The sequence below is a fragment of the Platichthys flesus genome, chromosome 23 (genome assembly GCF_949316205.1).
Source record: "Platichthys flesus chromosome 23, fPlaFle2.1, whole genome shotgun sequence".
In the NCBI taxonomy this organism is placed as follows: domain Eukaryota; kingdom Metazoa; phylum Chordata; class Actinopteri; order Pleuronectiformes; family Pleuronectidae; genus Platichthys; species Platichthys flesus.
The window spans coordinates 12,084,991-12,103,497 of record NC_084967.1 but is presented as its reverse complement, the minus strand read 5'-3'; the positions used below and the strand labels follow the sequence as shown (position 1 = coordinate 12,103,497).

The 18,507-nt window shown below is 43.2% G+C and overlaps 2 protein-coding genes across 2 annotated transcripts in view; one reads left to right on the top strand and one right to left on the bottom strand.

Moving 5' to 3' along the window:
* Positions 1–206: 206 nt before the first annotated feature.
* Positions 207–11,612, top strand: slc6a1l (solute carrier family 6 member 1, like). Its single transcript, XM_062383366.1, has 15 exons — positions 207–552; positions 1,640–2,036; positions 2,932–3,063; positions 3,512–3,612; positions 4,933–5,042; positions 5,157–5,289; positions 6,819–6,953; positions 7,419–7,522; positions 7,616–7,740; positions 8,152–8,264; positions 8,496–8,627; positions 8,927–9,029; positions 9,589–9,689; positions 10,510–10,677; positions 10,802–11,612. The coding sequence occupies exons 2-15, from the start codon at positions 1,796–1,798 to the stop codon at positions 10,895–10,897; spliced, it is 1,794 nt and encodes a 597-aa protein (XP_062239350.1). The 5' UTR covers positions 207–552; positions 1,640–1,795; the 3' UTR covers positions 10,898–11,612.
* A 4,005-nt stretch (positions 11,613–15,617) lies between these two features.
* iqsec3a (IQ motif and Sec7 domain ArfGEF 3a) overlaps positions 15,618–18,507 on the bottom strand; it is a 37,986-nt gene continuing 35,096 nt past the window's right edge. Inside the window, exon 13 of the mRNA XM_062382316.1 lies at positions 15,618–15,690. Coding sequence (XP_062238300.1) covers positions 15,625–15,690 — 66 coding nt within the window. The 3' untranslated portion in view covers positions 15,618–15,624. The remainder of the gene's footprint in view (positions 15,691–18,507) is intronic.

Here is an 18,507-nt window from a genome sequence, read left to right as displayed (position 1 = left end):
CACTGCTCGCTTCATTTTTCCAAAGCTCCACGAGCTCTTTCACTGATCAGGCCCTTCTCTATTTGGAAATACCATGGCAACGGTGCTGGCAGGAGCCAACCTCAACTATAACAACAAACACACAACATGCACACACACACAGACACATATGTACGCACACACTCTCTGCTGCCGTCCCTGGAGTTCTCCACCAGAATTGGACGATTGACATACTGCATCCCCCGCGGCCCCGGGGCCTGGCTGGTCAGAACTGAGCTGTAATCGAAGCAGACACACAGATCGAACTTTATTATCAACTGCTCGATACTGAGCGCAGGAGCGGCCACAAGTCCTGAAAAAAATACAGTGTGCGGAGAAGGATTGCGAAATCAGAAACAGGTTTTCGGGGGAGCAGGACGGCTTCATAACGGCTTCCTCTGGACCTGGAGAGCTGACTTCTTAGCTTCTCACACTTTTGATTTGTATCTGTTTTTTGGATTCTTTTTTGGCTGTGTGATGTCGGTGTGTTGAAGTGAAGCTGATGAGCTGACGGAGGACTTTGAAAACTATCAGGTAGGATGCACCTCGTTTCTTCCTCCTCCTTCCTTTTGCTTTAAACTCTGTTGTTTATGAGGTTGGCTTCGGTCAGTGACGGTAAAATAAGTTCACAGAAAAAGCCCTTTGGTTTCCAAAGTCCTGCCACAGACTGTAATTATTCATTTAAAAGTCATTCTAGTTTGGATGACACACTTTGATCAACAGTTCTGTGAAACTGCCAGTGTTAGCCAGCTGGCAGATTTTCAACTGTAGTCCTCTGGTTCAAAGCTTTTGAGCCATTTAGATGATAAAAGAAGAATTGGGTGATTTATTACCTGCATAAGGTTTTTATTGATAGTAAGCTGTCGGGAAAAACGTTCAAAAAAACTCTCTTACGCAAGAAAAAAAAGGAAAATAAAATCTGAGTTACTTTGATTTAGCTCAGAACAGGATCTACATTAGTTTATAATAAATTAAACCTAGCAATTCATAGCATGGGAATTTAGAAATACTAAAATCGTGTGATCTTAATGGCCTTATTAATAATATGTGTACTATTTTTTATCAGTAAGCATCAAAGACCAGGAGGTTCAACTGATTCGTCTATTAAGAGGATTATGAAAAAGGCTTTTTATCAGGAGAGACTGCAGTCAAACATCAATATACGTTTACATTTTCACATTCCTGTTTATTACATTTTCACAGCTGCTTTGAGTGAGTCAAATCTATCTGAAAAATTGTTTTAGCTGGTCTTTCAAGAAAAAGAAAAGTCTGAACTCGACCTCGAGCGTTTGCACAAAGCGATCCAGACGATTTCTGGGTCAATCGATGTCGAGTCGAACAACTTCCTCTCGATTCTCGCACTTCCTGAACATGTGATGCCAGTGATGTCAGGGAATTTCTTCTTCTGCCCTGTGGAACATACACAGATCCTAAGGTCAAATTTGGTCAAATTAAACAAATCAGTGGAAAAAAATCTGCAATTATTCACAAACACTTTGTCTCTGGTTCCAGCTTCTCAAACGAGAGGACAGCTGCTTCTCTCAATTTCAAATAAATCCAAAAGCTTTGACATCTTGCTTGATAATTCCGGCTTTAACAGAATCTGTGTCTCTCTCAACAGCTTCTCTGCACAGCCGGTGTCCGCCCATTGTCCCGAATCTGTCCGGCCGACATCTGAACCCAGTGGGAGAGACTCAGTCGGACTTTGCCCCACCACAGGCCGTCAGGAGCGGGAGATTTTCCTTTCACGACCCCGTCGGTCTGCGGTGTTCCCGCGATGGGGAAGACCGGGCAGAGCACGGTGGCCTTGAACTCCCCGACAGAGGTCAAACAAGCGGTGCCCTTCGAGGAACTGGATCCTGTGGCGCCCCCTGATGACAAGACGAAGAAGACGGAGGAGCCGCCCGACAGGGGGAGCTGGAAGGGCAAGTTTGATTTCCTGCTGTCGTGTGTGGGATACGCCATCGGATTAGGAAACGTCTGGAGGTTCCCTTATCTCTGCGGCAAGAACGGAGGAGGTGAGTGACATGAACAAAGATAACACCGTTTAAGAACTATAGTGAGGTTAACATTTTGATATTATAAAATATAATGCAGTGAGGAAGCTTTGTTTTATTCAAATATATTCAAACAAAAGAGTTTATTCTGCAGCTCGGGAAAGGAAAATTAAAAGTTTAGTGTTTTACTGCTCTATAACAGATAGGGAATCTTCTTTATGGATTTCTGCTTTAATGATGACACGCTCGGTGGTAAAGCATTGATATTTCTTGCGGCACAATAAAATATTTCCCCTCTCACCGGGAGCTGTGCCAGTCCGAGGTTCATTTGTTTCATTCGACTGAAATCGACCTGATAGGTGCAGTTTATACGAGTAAAGACATCGGCCTTCATGAAAACTTCATTTTTTAATGGAAACTTCTCGTGCTAAACTTGCTCTATGTGCAGGGATTATATGGGAGATGTTTCTCCTTGGTGTTCAATATCTGAAACTAGACGTCCCTCTAGGATTTCACATAAAATACTGATAATAAAAAATATGGTTTTCAGGAGAACAGGATTTGTGACTCTCTGGCCAATGTTATAGTAATTCAATTCCTTTTGAAGTTCAAAATGAATAATGTTATGTAATGTAAAAAATGAAGAAAAAGAAACTTATTTGCTCAAAAGGAACTTTTAAGTTTCTAAGAAGTGAAATTACGAGCCGTCAGTCCAATTAACAACTTGAATTAATCATAAAATTGAACATCTATACTAATAAAACCTCCTGAAGACTCTTAAAGTTTAAAATTCTTAAAGTCTTAAAACTCCAGAAAGGGATGGAGCAGTTTTGTAGAAATTGTAAAAAACCTGTTTTTACGTGACAGGTCTATTCTAAGATATGTTTTGTCTATCTCCTCTGTGGTGGTGCACCAGGAGCGTTCCTGATCCCATACTTCCTGACGCTGGTGTTTGCTGGGATCCCGCTCTTCTTCCTCGAGACGTCTCTGGGACAGTTCACCTCAGTGGGAGGACTGGGAGTGTGGAGACTCATGCCTATGATGAAAGGTACCGTGGGGATCTAACAGGACGACAAAGATGTATTAGACGGGAGTGTGTTGCTCCTGTGAAGTTACACGTCTGTTTAACCAGGGGCCCGTTATCTCGTGTTTTCCTCCACTTGAGATTAAACTGAAAAATGTCAAGGGGCTTGAAACTCTGAGACGCAGACACACAACAGAGTCTTCTTCTGCTTTTGCGATTGATCCACGGCAGCAATTGGACCTCAGCTCCGAGCTCAAGAGCCGGAGTGGAGAACATTTGATCTCCATCCAGTGATGGAGACTGTGGTTCTGAGCCAAGTGACACTCAAAGACAAGGACGAGTAAACATGAGAAACAGCCAAATAGCAAGATGATGAGGATGATGATGAAGAGGCTGAGTTAAACCTGCTCTGGTGTCAGATTGTAGTTTACCGGAGTGTGTCAGCTAACCTGTGTCCATGTGTCTCCTCCAGGTGTCGGCCTGGCTTCAGTCGTTCTCTCCTTCTGGCTCAACATCTACTACATCATCATAATCGCCTGGGCGCTCTACTACCTATTCAACTCCTTCGGTTCGGTACGTTACATCGTCGGCAGAATTCCAGAAATGTTGGTGTAGCTTTGGCTAGTGTGTGTGTGTGTGTTACTCAGAACCACAGAAAACAGTCTTTTGTTTGGTTATATCTTCATTTAATTCGCAGGACGGTTCTAAGAAGCACATTTGAGCTTGTACTAAGTAAATATGACCTCTGCCAAGGATGTCATGCCTTCTTTTGCTCTTGTTTGTCTGTTTGTTTGTGAGTTTGTTTGGATTACGTGTGCGATTTGGTGCCCAACCATATAAATAACAATTTTGACTAGAGATCAAACTGTTCACCCTATAAGCAGTTTGCAGACACAAACATTAGAGACCTCCTGATTTTGTGTGTTTGGAGATGTTAGCGTATCACAATATTCCCCCAATTTGGCTATGCAGCGTTTTTTAAGTGTTTTCTTATTGTGGAAAACTCTTTCTCAAGCTTCCTTCCTTCTTTGAGATAATGTAAATTTTTTAGCTGGCCATAAAAATTCATTACAGAGGTTTGAATGAGGCATTTACGACTCATTCAAGAAGCTCCTGGGTTTGAACCTGATGGCTTTTCTATGCAGTGGTTACAGGTTTGGTCGACCTGCAGGATGAGCGACAGAGATGCCCGACTGATGGTTGTAATTAGACGCCAGTCACAGAAGAAAGACACCATTTAATGCCGATTCCAATGTACCACCCTTCTCAGCTTTTTCTCTGTCTGCCTTTCTTTCCCTCTGCGTGACCGGCCAGCTCAAAGACGCCACAGCAGTGTAAAGACTTTGCAGACATTGTGCCCGGGGCTATTGTGGTGGGGAAATGGAGGATTGAGAAGCAGACATCAAAGGACTTTGAAGAGAAAATCTAGCGTTCATTGCTGTTCAGTGTTTTTATCTGAGAACAAAAAGAAAAAGAAACGAAAACCCCCCCAAACATCACAGGTCTATTATATGTAATTTTCACTGTTGAATGGATTGTGTGTCTTTTATTCTGAGGAGTGTTTGTAATGTTTGAGGCCGTGAAGTCAGACGGACTCAGTCGACTGCAGATACTCAAGAGGACGCTCGATAGAAGTTTCTTTATGTCTGGGAAGAAACACACACACAAACACACACACACACGCACACACACTCAATCATTTATTTCTAGTGTAACTGTTTGTTTGTCTTCTAAGAAAAATAATACAGCTCTTGAACCTAATAACTTTGTTTTCGGCTGAAATAGACAAAACAAAACTGTGGGAGATTTCATCATATCGATTTTTTTTCTGTGTGTGTGTGTGTGTGTGTGCGTGTGTGTGTGTGTGTGTGTGTGTGTGTGTGTGTGGTGCAGGAGCTGCCGTGGCAAAGCTGTGATAACCCCTGGAACACGGAGAATTGTTTTTGCAACTACAGTCTGACAGACACCACCAACCTGACCAGCGCTGTCACCGAGTTCTGGGAGTAAGTCCACGAGACATGTTCTGTATATCAATGTGTACGTAACTGTGTCTGATTCTGTGTGTGTGTGTGTGTGTGTGTGTTTGTGTGTGTGTGTGTGTGTGTGTGTGTGTGTAGACGTAACATGCACCAGATGTCCAATGGTCTGGAGGAGCCTGGAGAGCTGCGCTGGCCCCTGGTGGGCACTCTGGCTCTGGCCTGGATCCTCGTTTACTTCTCAATCTGGAAAGGAGTCGAGTGGACGGGGAAGGTCAGACTCAAGTTATTCATAAATATTCCCTTCTGTAAATTCTCTCCCTGCTTCATCTTCACCTCCTCTCCATCCTCTCGTACATTTAAAAGGATTCAGAAAGAAATCGCATGAATTTCTCAAAACTTAGAAATTAGAAGTTCCAATAAACAGTTTCTGACAGGATTAACCAAGATGGTGGACATGTGAGCCACTACACCCGCGAAACATGATGCATTCTCACTTTGCACTTGTTGCAGTGGGAGCACTGTGATCGATGTGTAGTTAGCGCGGCTTTTATCCGCAAAGTCATTAGTCCGGCCGTCCGTCCCAAACACAGACAGGAATACTGAGCTCCTATTGGCTCCGTGTTGTAACTCGAGTTTCTCATCAGGCCAGAGGAAAACACAATCTCAGGCTTGATGAGGGAACGATCTCCATTTCCAGCCTCCTGCTCCCTCTCAGTTTCTGCAGCATTGAGTCACGGCTCCTGAATTATACCTCAGCTGGACGTGGCTTTGTGATATTACTCCATCAGTCCTGCATTAAAACAAATAAGGCGAGGGCGTCATTGATTGATGTCAAACTACCAGAAAGCTCTGGGAAGAGTTTTCCATCGAGTGATGATTAAGCTGAAGCACTTAACCCACCTGACATACGTTTATAATATATTGAGATTTGAGATTAAGTTGGATTTATGAGCTGAACATTTTAGCCGATAACAAATGTGTATTGACGACTTTGTCTCTTCCAATCTTTTCTATGTCAATTTATTATTTCAGTTATTGTTCTTTCTTCCTTGTTTTTTTTATTTATTACTGCATTGATTTGAATTCACACTGCTTTCAAAAGCAATTAAATAGCAACTTTATTCTTTAGCTTCAAAACCGAATAGTGGTTGTTTATCGTTAAATTCAATAGAGATATATATTCTAGTATTTATTTATTCTTCTCAGATGATGACTTGCATGTATCTTCTCATTCTGCTGCTGGCATCCAATCACACTCTCAACATTCCACTGAAGTAGGAAAGTAGAAAAAGTTTCAATGGTATTATTTTAATCCCAAACTTTAAAATCATTTCAGAGGTGATAGAAAAAATTTAAAATAAAAAAGTATCACAGTCTGTTGCTGTGGATTTTTAAATTACAGCCAAATCCAAGCAACGAATGTAAGCAGAAACATATTCACACATTCCCGGTCGGGGGTAATTGGATTTTAATGTGTAGAATTTGAGAGCAGTGAGAAAAATGAATTCCCCAGAGGACCCGGCCGTGATGGACGTTACCAATTAAGCATAAAAACTCATGCAACAGAAACTCCAGCCACTTCTAAAAGGTCTGGAAAATAATCCTGTTGGAAAAGAGAAGCCATGGAAATCCAGGAAATCAGAGGAATGTTTCACTCTCTGTTAACTGGAAACAAGAGGTTCTGTAGTTTTGCTTTGACAGGGAGAGAAACGGATCTTTCAAACATGGAACATGCACTTTGAGCTACAAACCTGAATCTAAATTCTTAAAAGTAGCCTCTTGTTCTTCTCTCTCTCTAAGGTGGTGTATTTCTCCGCCACTTATCCCTACTTCATGCTGTTCATCCTGTTCTTCCGGGGGATCACTCTGCCCGGGGCCATCGACGGAATCCGCTTCTACATTACACCGGACTTCAATAAACTCGTCCGCTCTGAGGTAGGGGAAAAACTATGAGGCCAGTAGTATTTGTGCGTGTGCCGACGGTTGTGTAACTGTTTCTCAATCAGTAATCGGATTTGTAAAAGTATATCACAATTCCGGGCTGAGATTTATTTTCAAATGTGCATTAAAATGTGAATGGAGATTTGTGCATGTGTAGACAAATCTGCAAATGCATTCATCTATCAGTTACAACTCCGTCAACTGTTTCACCGCCCCTATTATCTAAGTATGATTAATCTACACAATCACAGATCTCTTCACAAGCTTTCAAACTTGTCTACACATGCACAACTCTCATTACACAATTACAGATATTTCACACGGTTACAAATCTGCCTATACATACATGGATCTAGATACAGTTACAAGACTCTTCTTGCACGCTCACAAATAATACCGCCATACAAGAAATCACATAGACTTGTTCGGACTCAAACGTGTGCACGTGTCGTCTCTCAGGTGTGGCTGGACGCCGCGACTCAGATCTTCTTCTCCTATGGCCTGGGCCTGGGCTCGCTCATCGCACTGGGGAGCTACAACTCCTACAACAACGACGTCTACAAGTAGGGACATGAAATAACGGCGCTTTACCATTTCACACGCTTCCCCCCCGTTCCACTCAAAGCTGTGTATTCACGTTGCTCCTCTCGCTTCAGGGACTCCCTGATAGTCTGCCTCGTCAACTCCTGTACGAGCATGTTCGCTGGATTTGTCATCTTTTCCATCGTGGGCTTCATGTCCCACATCACCAAGAAACCCGTGCAGGAATTGGCAGCGTCAGGTATGGTACTGTTTTGACATAATAATATAATTATTTTCTCTGTTGTTTTTATCATTTCATTGGTAATAGAACCTCAACTTGTCCAACATGCTCCTCTTGTAAACAAGGGGGGAGACGTCTTGAGGTTTTCAACATGTCGCCTATTTGAATTTTACAAGGAGCCTGAGACAAACTCACCTGCTTTGAGTCCTTCACTGCACATGAGTGAACTTATCTGGCAGCCATGGAGGTGATGGAGGCTAAAAAATTCAATGCGACTCAACACCAAAAAAAGAAAAGAGAAAAGTGAATCCTACACAGAATGCTGTTTGTACATTTTCTACATATATGCAATTGCTGGAACATTTCCAACAGGGTAAAATATAAAGTCATTGAATTGTCTTTAATGTGATTCTCGGTTGTGGGTTTTAGGTCCGGGTTTGGCGTTTTTGGCGTATCCTCAGGCCGTCACCCAGCTGCCCATGTCCTCGCTGTGGGCCATCCTCTTCTTCTCCATGCTCATGATGCTGGGCCTGGACAGTCAGGTATGAACACACACCAACTGTTGCTGGGCAGATTTTCCTCACCCAGGGTTACTTTGCAAAACAAAATACGTATATAACACTGAAAAAAACAAATCTTTAAAGAATACCCCCTGCTTCTCTCCTTAGAAAGGACAATAAGACCAAAGTATCACCACTCATGTTTCCTCTTTTAATAACCTGCCTACAGCTCATTCTGACCCATGTGCCTTCATGATGTTCTTCATGTGCTAGTTCTGCACAGTGGAAGGCTTCATCACCGCTCTGATGGATGAATACCCCATGGTGCTGAGGAAGAGGAAGAAGGTCTTCATCCTCATCGTCTGCCTCATCTCTTTCATAATCGGCTTCTCCAACATCACACAGGTGTGGCATGCACCTTTTCTTTAGTAGATTTTACCCTCTTATACCCTGGTGATGGTCGGTAATGCATAAGAAACAGTTGTACAGTATGAAGTGTGTGTTTTAGCTGAAGGACGAGTCCGTTTGTAACTGGTGTTATAAGAAGATTCTGACTCTGGGGAAAACAATCGCACAACAACCTGCGGTGTATCCATTCATCATGCATATTTTATTCAATAAAAGGGGGGATATTAATATTCAGCCTCTAAAGCAGATCTGTGTGTGTGTGGGTGTGTGTGTGTGTGTGTGTTGGAATCTCCCAGGGTGGTCTCTACGTGTTCAAGCTGTTTGATTACTACTCCGCCAGTGGGATGTGTCTTCTCTTCCTGGTCTTCTTCGAAACCATCTCCATATCCTGGTTTTATGGTAGGACCAACTAACCAACCAACCAACCAACCAATCAACCAACCAATCAACCAACCAATCAATCAATCAATCAATCAATCAACCAAATAATCAATTGAGAAACAAATATGAATGCATGGAACAATGCGTCCGATTGTAAATATCATGCTGTTGGACTTTTATGTTTTGTAGTGCCTAATATAATACACTCATTCACATTGATGGCCTCTATGAACTGTATAACCCATGCTTTATAATTTAAATAATTATTATTCTCCTATTTTAGCTGCCCTGGGCCGACAGATGCAAATTAGCCAAATAGTAAACTCTGGTGCAATTGATTTTAATTGAAAAGAAATGAATGAAAGACAAGAACCCTGACTAGAAGAGAGCCAACAGTATATCGAGCCAACTCACTGAATGAATCCTGCATGTAGATTTCCTAAGCAGCTGTCCAACAGGAAATTACATCTAGCGGCTCCACTTTTTGCGATAACGCTCTCTGCCTTCTCCATCTCTCTGGCTTTTGTTGTTGCTGTTATCACTTCTCCTTCTTTGTCCTCTTCTCTTTATGCCACAGGAGCTGACAGGTTTTACAAGAACATTGAAGACATGATCGGCTATCGGCCGTGTGTCTGGTGGAAACTCTGCTGGAAGTACTTCACGCCAATGATCTGCCTGGTAGGCACCGGGGGAATCATTATCGATTGAACTCCCTCATATTGTTTTTTTCGAAGTCGATCTCTGACATGTGTTTCCTCCTCCCTCGCGGAGAAGTGTTTCCTCTGCTGTGTGGTGATTTGTACTCATCTCATGGACTGTGAGGCCCCCTGGGAAATCAATGCAAATTATATGTCTCCTGTAGTGTCGTGATGGAGGAAGTGTGATGTTGAAGGAAGCTATTTAAATGGAGAGTTAAGGGTGATCCTCCAAAATGACAGAGTGCACTCCGCTCCCAGTAAATGGTGGTAAAGTAATTTGATGGTGTGCATGTCAGAAATCATGGGTTGTTATAGATTATATAGATGGACAACATGACTGGACAACATGACTGCTCCCCAAACTGAAGCCAAAGCACCCAGGTTGCCCCCTGGTGGCCGGCTGCATCATAGGGTACAAACCCGGCCTGCTACATGTTCCCAAACTATGAGGTCTGACTGTCTGCATGGATGGTAACAACTTTATGGCGGGGCCACCCCAGTCTAGATAATAAATCAGATAATGAAGCGCACCCTTCTAGTTTGATTATATAAAAGTGGGGATTAAACATCATGATTGACAGCTGAGACTGATCTGTGATTGGTTCTACTTGAATATTGGCTCCATTGACCAATCTCTACTGCACAGACTCTGACACACAATGGCAGCGTACATATCTAAGATAGGCTCCATGTCGTCCATCTTTATTCACAGTGTGTGATATAAATCGCTGCTCACCGGCCTCATTCTGCAACTGACACCAGATCAAATGGACCGTTTTGAACTTACTTGTATTTTGTAGGGGGTGTTCACCTTCAGCGCCATCGAGATGACCCCTCTGACCTTGGGGAAGTACGTGTACCCGCTGTGGGGCCAAGCGATCGGCTGGTTCATGGCGATGTCTTCAATGATCCTGATCCCAGGCTACGTCATCTACATGTTCTGCACCAGCAAGGGCAGCTTCAAACAGGTACTGACATCGCAGATTTTAACGACAATAACGACAACGACAACAACTACACGTCTGCCAATGATTGCGATGAAAAGCCCATCAAATTAATCTGACCGTGATGTTACTCTCTGTGCTTGACCAGCGTTGGCGGAAGATGACAACTGCCCGGGAGGATAAAAAGCCATCGGGGCATGAGGAATTTACACACACAGGGAGCGTGGGCGAAGCTCCGGTCTAGCCAGGATTGTTCAGCTCAAAATAACCTCACTGCCATCTCCCTCCCCCTTCATCTGCCAGGGACTGAATGTGGTCGACGCTGAAATGTGACAATCGAGCAGTTGGTGTCTTGTGTAGCGTTTAAGTGTGATGTTTTCCTTCGTCTGAAATTGTGCCGAAAAACCAGGAAAATAAAGAATGAAGATGAGGGACTTTGAGATAGATTTTCCGTGAACCGTTGTACATGAACATGACCATAAACCTTCAGCCTACACTTTCTCTACCACAACTACATCTGTGTCTTCAGGTTTACCACAAATGCGAAGAATGTGGTTGTACAGAGAAATGAACCAACTAGTCAAAAATTTAAATCTGTGACGCAGCTGTAATAATTTCAAAACAAATATCAAATTTTACCATTAAATATTTTTGAACCGTATTGTTATATTTGTTGTTTTTGGTGATCCATGCATACAGAAATGAAAACAAAAAACAAAAACTGGAACTATACTATGACTGTGATTGAACTCTCTATAATCTCAAGTATAAGCGTTTATGTAAAATCCAAATATTATAGAGCTGTAAATATAATGGTGTCTCTTCATGTAATGTTTTTTAATAAATTGAACAGTAAAAAAAAGTGTTTTTCATAAAGTGAACGATGAGAAAGTGGATAAGGGGGAATATGTGAAATGATGTGTTTGTAAGATTTGCCCAGAAATTACTCAGTTTCATGTCAATAAAGACAAATACACGTAAACAATAGACTTCAATTCTTAATGAGTCATGTAACTAACAAGTTATTCAGATCAACAAAGTCACTGATAATAACTTGTGTTTATGCCCTCTGCTCTCGTTAGCCTCGGTGAAACTCGACATGACGCCTCCCTAAATGGAAAGCCAAAGCATCTCCCCCTGGTGGCTGGTTGCATATTTACATGTCGAATTCAATGTGCTGTAGCTACTTCAGCAATAAGTTTGAGAAAGTGATGGAATATGAGGCATAATAAAATATATCATTGTGTAACATGTCATTTAAAAAAAACAAACATTTTAAAATATTGACTTAGGGCTCATTTATGCTTGAAGTTAGATACGTACACGGAAACAGACGGAGCCTTCTTTCAGTACTTTGCATTTATTATGTCCATATTTGAAAGCAAATGGATACGGATGAAACGGAGCAGTACCAAAATCGGCATAAATGAGCCCATTGCAGATTAAATCCAAGACCCGGAGCACATCATTGAGGTGAGTAGACTTAAATCATCTTTAATAGCATGTTGATATACAGGTAGAGAAGGATTGAACTGGAGGGAAGTGACTGATCATATCTGTTACACTCAGTTTCCAGCTGTCCGTCCCTTCGAATGTCCACTTGTCTGTAATTGTCCTAACTAGTATGAGCAAAACACAGTGTTGCAGAGCCGGACTGTAAGATCCACATGTCGCTCCTGAAGCAGTGCACTGGTATGGCAGAGCCCTTTAGTCAGTTTCCTTATGAAAGTCCGTCACTACTTCACCTGGGAGTCACGTCACTCTGCGCTCCAGAAATGCTACATTGGTTTATCCTGTCAAAACACAGACCTGTGGTTTTAAACGTGTCCCGCATGTTTGTTTATTGCACACGCAGCACGTCTTGTCTCCCAAAATGCATCGACGGGAAAAACTGTGCAATCATACAAAGGGTAGTGAGGGACAGGGCAGCAGAAATGACTTTGTTTTGACAAAAGAGGAGTTATTTAGAGGCACAGAAAAAACAATTTTCTGTTAAAAGTCGTGTTCATTTTTTTCGAAATCATAAAATTTCATATTTTCTTTTCAAAATTATCATATTTTCTTTTCAAAATTGTCATATTTAAGCGAATCCATGCACAAAAAAAACTTTGGGGACTTTAAAGATCAAAAGGCCTCAAAACAGACGTCATGCAGGAAATAAAAAGAACAATTTCATATCTTTAAGTTGATTCAAACAAATAAATAAGCAATCGTCATCGACCAAGAAAATTCCATAATAGTCAAACTGTTATCAGGATTTGACGTAACCTTTAAGTTTGTTTATAGCTAGTAAAAATATGAAAATTATCATAAAAGCTCTTCATTCGTTTTTTGAAACTTTTGAAACTAATTCGTCTTATAAGCAAAGACTGAGATGAAAAGAGGACGGGTCGGATTTGTTTGTGGGGGGAATTAGGAACCTGTTGACACTCACACACACACACACATACACACACACAGACACACACACACACACACACACACACACACACACACACACTCTACCCCCCGAAACAACAGTCCTTTCACCGGGATAGGTAAGTTGGAAAGGACAGAACGATGAGATAGAGACGTCCCTGATGTGACTCCGCGATTTTAAATCAACAAGTGGGACTGATCCGGGGTCGGATGGGAGCAGAGTTAACCGCACATCCATTCCCGCAGCACCTGGCGGGGCTTAATGTTTAAAAGATGGCTCCGCCGCTGACCTATTTCAGAATGGGGGACGTGCGACGGGGGGGGTGGGGGTGGGGGGGATCAGTAGCATTTCGACAGGGGCCAAAGGTGAAACACGCTTGTCCTTTCCTCGGAAGCCGCTCGCATGTGGTATTTACAATCCAAGCTCGGGTGGACACAGAGCAGATCAGATAATGCATTCGTCTTTTTTTTGTCCCATTCTTATTTAAAGCAGCAGCAATACCATTAATGCCAGCGTTTTGCAACAGAAGCTGTGTGTGTGTGTGAGTGTGTGTGTGTGTGTGTGTGTGTGTGTATGTTTAGCCTTTTTTGAAAATGCCAGTCTGAAAGGTTAGGGGGAGGAAACAGTCACGGGGGGAGCGGAAAACAAAAAACCTGGGAGTTGTACCGACACGAGGAGACGGTGTCTGGGAGTCTCGCGGGAGGACGGCTCAGTCCTGCAGTTAAACACACACAAAAGCGGGAAATATGCCTCACACAATTAGAAAGTAAAACACAGATCTTGACATTTAACGTTTTTTTTTCGCAGGGAGGTGGGGTGGGGGGGGGGGGCTTCATGGCGATTTTCCCTGTAGGAAAGTGAAGAAGCACAAATTTTCCACAGACGACAGATGAATGCACAGTGCGTTGTTACGTATAGTATAGTATACACACGGGTGTGGGGGGGGGGTTCGGGATTGCGGTGGTTTTTAGAAAAAGTCGGAGAGCAGTTACGGCATTTCAAAATATATAAGAAAAAACTGAAGTTCTTCCTCTGTTGATAAACGTGGCGAGAATTTCTCAACAACATTGAACGTGGACGGTGAAAGACAAACGACAGAAACTCAGAACCATCCCGTGGTCGGACTTTTTGGTTTAGGCGACAGTCTACATGATTTGTTGCCTTCGCTTTCCAATCATCCTTCACTGTAGCGTGACAATCGAGCGGGAGTGTTTTCTGATGATAGAGAGCCGCGGCCCGACCGAGGAGCTGATGAGAAACACCTCTTTTTTTTGTTTTGCCTTTTTAATCCAGGGGTGCAGAGAAGAAGAACAAGAAGAGGACAGAAGGCGTTTCATCGCATAAATAAATCAGAAAGACTGAAAATGGGGAAATAGCTTCTTTTTTTCCATTTTTGAAATATGAAATATCAGTTTTGTTACTCATGCTCCTCGAGGGAGAAGCGTGAAAAGGACTATTTTTTTTCTCTTTTCTTCCAGCCCTAGAGTTTAGTCAAGTGCAAAGAAGTGTTTAGTGGAGGCGTGTTTGTATTTTGGCACATGAAGTCTTTTAAGTTAAAGTGTCAGCTATGCACCCCTGCGCACATACAGCACGGGAGGCGTGAGCTGTGGGATGTTGAAAGCGAAAAACAGAAGGTCCTCAGAGTGGCTCCGTCCTAGGAAGAGTTTGAGGGATTCACATTATTTCTGTGGTTTTTGTTGTTTAGTGAATACTGGAGTTAAAAGGAATCCATCCAGGAACTGAACATCTGAGAGTTTTTCTTTTAAAACTGACAAAAAACGTTATAGAAATTTGTTAAAACTACCTAATATTTCAAAATACATGTGGAATCAAGTAAAACTGTATATATGCACTCTATTTCATTATCTCTTTTAAAATCTTGATTTTTTCTTTTAGTTTATTTTTAAATATATGCCTATAAGTGTGATTTCATTTTTTTCACTATAGCTCTTTCTTCAGTATGTATATATGTACATTATGTACTTTTAAATAGATAGAGAGCGGGTGAGGATTTATGGAAGTGTGATTGTGTGTGTGTTTTTTGGGGAAGTGATTCTAGTTTATCTATTTACACCATGCTCTGAGAGTCACTTGGGGTCCGGTGTAGACTGAGTCCTGGGTCGGGGGGTATATACTGGTGCGGGTGGTTATAAGGCGGAGGTGGGGGGGGTAACGGGGGCTGGTGGTCGTCGCCGTCGCCGCCGTGGTAGCCGTCCGGCGAGCGGACCGGGGTGGACATGGCCGAGTGGCTGAGCTGGCGATGGCTGTGGCGGTGGTGGTAGAGGTGGTGGGTGGGCGTTTGGCTGAGGAAGGCCTCGACGCGGCCCTGCCCGCTGGGGTCGAGCATGATGACCTTGACGATCTGTTGACACTGGATGAGCGTCTCGGGCCGCAGGTCGGACATGCTGACGGCGGTCTGGCGCTGCTGCTGGAGGTGGAGGTGGTGGACGGGGGTGCTTGCTGCTGCCTGCAGCTGCGGGTGCTGAGGTGGAGGCGCCGGCCCCTGGATTAGCCCCTGGGGCGCCTGCTGGAAAAGGAGCTCCCCCCGGTGGTTAAGAAGGGCCACGCTCTCGGGACTCCGAGCCGAGCTGCTGCTGCTGAGCTGGTACGTCTGAAGCCTGTTGTGAATTGACACCTAGTTTAGAAAACAGCCAAGAGAACAGCATCAAATGTTATAAACTGGTTCCTCCTCTACAATCCTCAAGCCCTCTTTTTCTTTTTTTGGGGGGGGTGGGGTGGGGGTGGTGAACGCACAGCACACACACACAAGGCATGCGTGGGGGCTCAGGTGCTGGGGGGGTCAGTGGGGGTGCAAAGTTATCGTGACCACTGTACACTCCCCTCCCTCCACTCTTACATGAGGTGGGGACACTGGTACGTGACAGGGGTCGGGGGGGACAGTGGTGGGGAATGGGGGAGGGGGGTACGAGTTTTTGTGTGAGGCAAAATTAGGGGGCCGGTGGTTCCAAAGGGGACACTGAGGGCCCCCGTGTCTCCCTTCCAAACCACTGTGTGGCGCTATGGTGACAGCACACACGAGGAGGCTTGGGGGGGTTGGGGGTGGTGGGGGACGGGGGGGGGGATCGGGATAACCAGAACATAGACGGAGGTCATATGTAGAAGAGGGAGAAGTGGAAGAAGAGGAGGAGTGGAGGTGAGCAGACTGACAACCACAGACATCCACAGGCAACACATCAGAATGCAAACCTCCAGTTCACACATTTATTACATCGCTTTATTAGATCTTTCTCTTAATCTCTATGTTTCCCTTTATCTTATCTTTACCTTAAATCCTGCTTTAAAGCCTTGTCTACAGTTGCTTCACACTGGATTTTATCAAAAGTGAAATGCATATAGTGTAGTGTAGTGTGTAGTGGAAAGAAATCAGATGAACCTTGTGTGATCTAAGCAGCCGGTGAGATGCTTGTGAGAAAGGACTCCATTAACATTTGCTCCCATTCAATCTGCCCCCCATTATTTCTCCTTGACAACTTTGGCACAAAAGCTCAGATCCGGTATCACTGAGCTCTGAGGCACTTAAGAGGGAGAAGGACTTTCTGTCTGCTGCCTTTCAAAACTTTGATTTCTAAATGGAGAGAATAACTTTGTTCCACAGCTGAAGAGACAAATTTCAGTTTAAGACTAGAGTAGTTTGTCAGGTATCGGTTATTTGGCTGATTCGGGTAATTTGAATGAGGCAAATTTCAAGGATCCTATAAAATAGAATTGTCTAAAAATGCCATGCTAATCAATAAGGAGATCATAAGCTCTGGATCAGTTCAGTTACTTTAGACTACAGAAGCACAAGTAGAGTCCTAAAAGCAATTAACCACTCATTTCCTTATTGATCAGTCAAAATAGCAGTTTAGAAAATATCAATTAATAGCCAAAATAGTCTTCTTTTGTCTAAACGACAGAAAGATCAAATTAAGCTGCAGATGCTTAAACAATGTATTCAGATATGTTCACATTTCAAGCCAGAAATAAACCGGTTGCAGTTTCTTAAAGGTTTTGATGTATTCAGATATGATTCCAGAGGTTCTGGACTATCGATGGTTAAAGCAATTTTGATATTTGACAAAGTTTGCTATTCCCTGAAACTTGTAAACGAGAATATAAATTGAGTATTATATTGCCACTCATGTGAACATCATTATCAATATAATGTCTCATTCAGCATAAGGTCAATAGCTGCAAAATTGGTGTCAATAGAAACACAGTCACCGTCAATAAAAGCTAGGTCCCTTTCAGACTGTGAATCTGACTGTGACACCACATCCTCAACACTTTACTCATCAAATCCTAACAGCTTCAGAAATGTCCCTGTACTCATGTCCCCGTCAGGAGCAGGATTTCTCTGAGTGACCTTCCTGGTCTCAAAGATGAATGTTCTTTCAGCAGCCACTGACATTTACCGGTGAGGACTAACCTGAGGTGCAAACATAAATGAGAGAAGGAGACCTTAAGTCAGCCTCATATTAGAGAGAGATACCCATCTTCTGCCAAACATTAGATTGAAGCGTTACTGCAGGTAATAAAGAATAACATTTTTATTTTATTCTCGCTTTAATGGGTTCTCTCTCGCCTGTGTGCTTATTTTGCATAAACATCCATAAAACCTCAGATATTATTGCACAGCATTAGTGGCTCTTTCAAGTTAAAGTTGATCATTGTGTCCAATTATCAGCCTTCAGCCTGCTGCAGAAGAGTATGCATCAACAAACGCACGATAAAAAGATCATTTTATTTTTATGTCTTCAAATGTCTCTTGTGCGGCAACACCGGCGTGTTTTCCTCTGCAGTAATTATTGCTATATGCGGGCATTTATACTTATGAAAATCAAATGGTTGTGAAAGCTTTCAGTTTGAAGTGTGTGTGTAATCGCTTCTTCCCTAACAAGCTCCTGAGTGAAGATTTACAAGCTGTGTGGAATTTAAAAAATCCACATCATGTCAAACGGACCCTGCCCATATTTGGATTTACGCTATTGATTCCACTGCTGCACATGAGGCCCAGCTGGATGGTAATTGCAAAGCCCCATGGGTAGTGTAGTTCAGCTTGCACAGGAAGTCCCCCCCCCCCCCCCCCACAGCCCCTCCCCAGCCCGCACCGTAACGGAGGTCTAGTGAGGTGAAGACACTGGGTCAAACAAGATCTATCAGCCTGCACTTTGCTGTGTTAATTAAGGTCTTGGATGCTCACACACACACACACACACACACACACACACACACTTTATGCATTCCACTTGTGTCCTCAGCTACTTTTAGCGACGGCTAAAGTCCCTGCAGGAGTCACCATTTCTGCCTGAGCCTGTGAAACTAATTACAACCTGTTCCTTTTTGAGCGTGCGCGTAATGTTTAAGCCTCTGAGTCTGCTGCATATCCAAAGAGCAGGAACCTGCTTCTGTTTTTATTCATTTCCCCCCCAAAC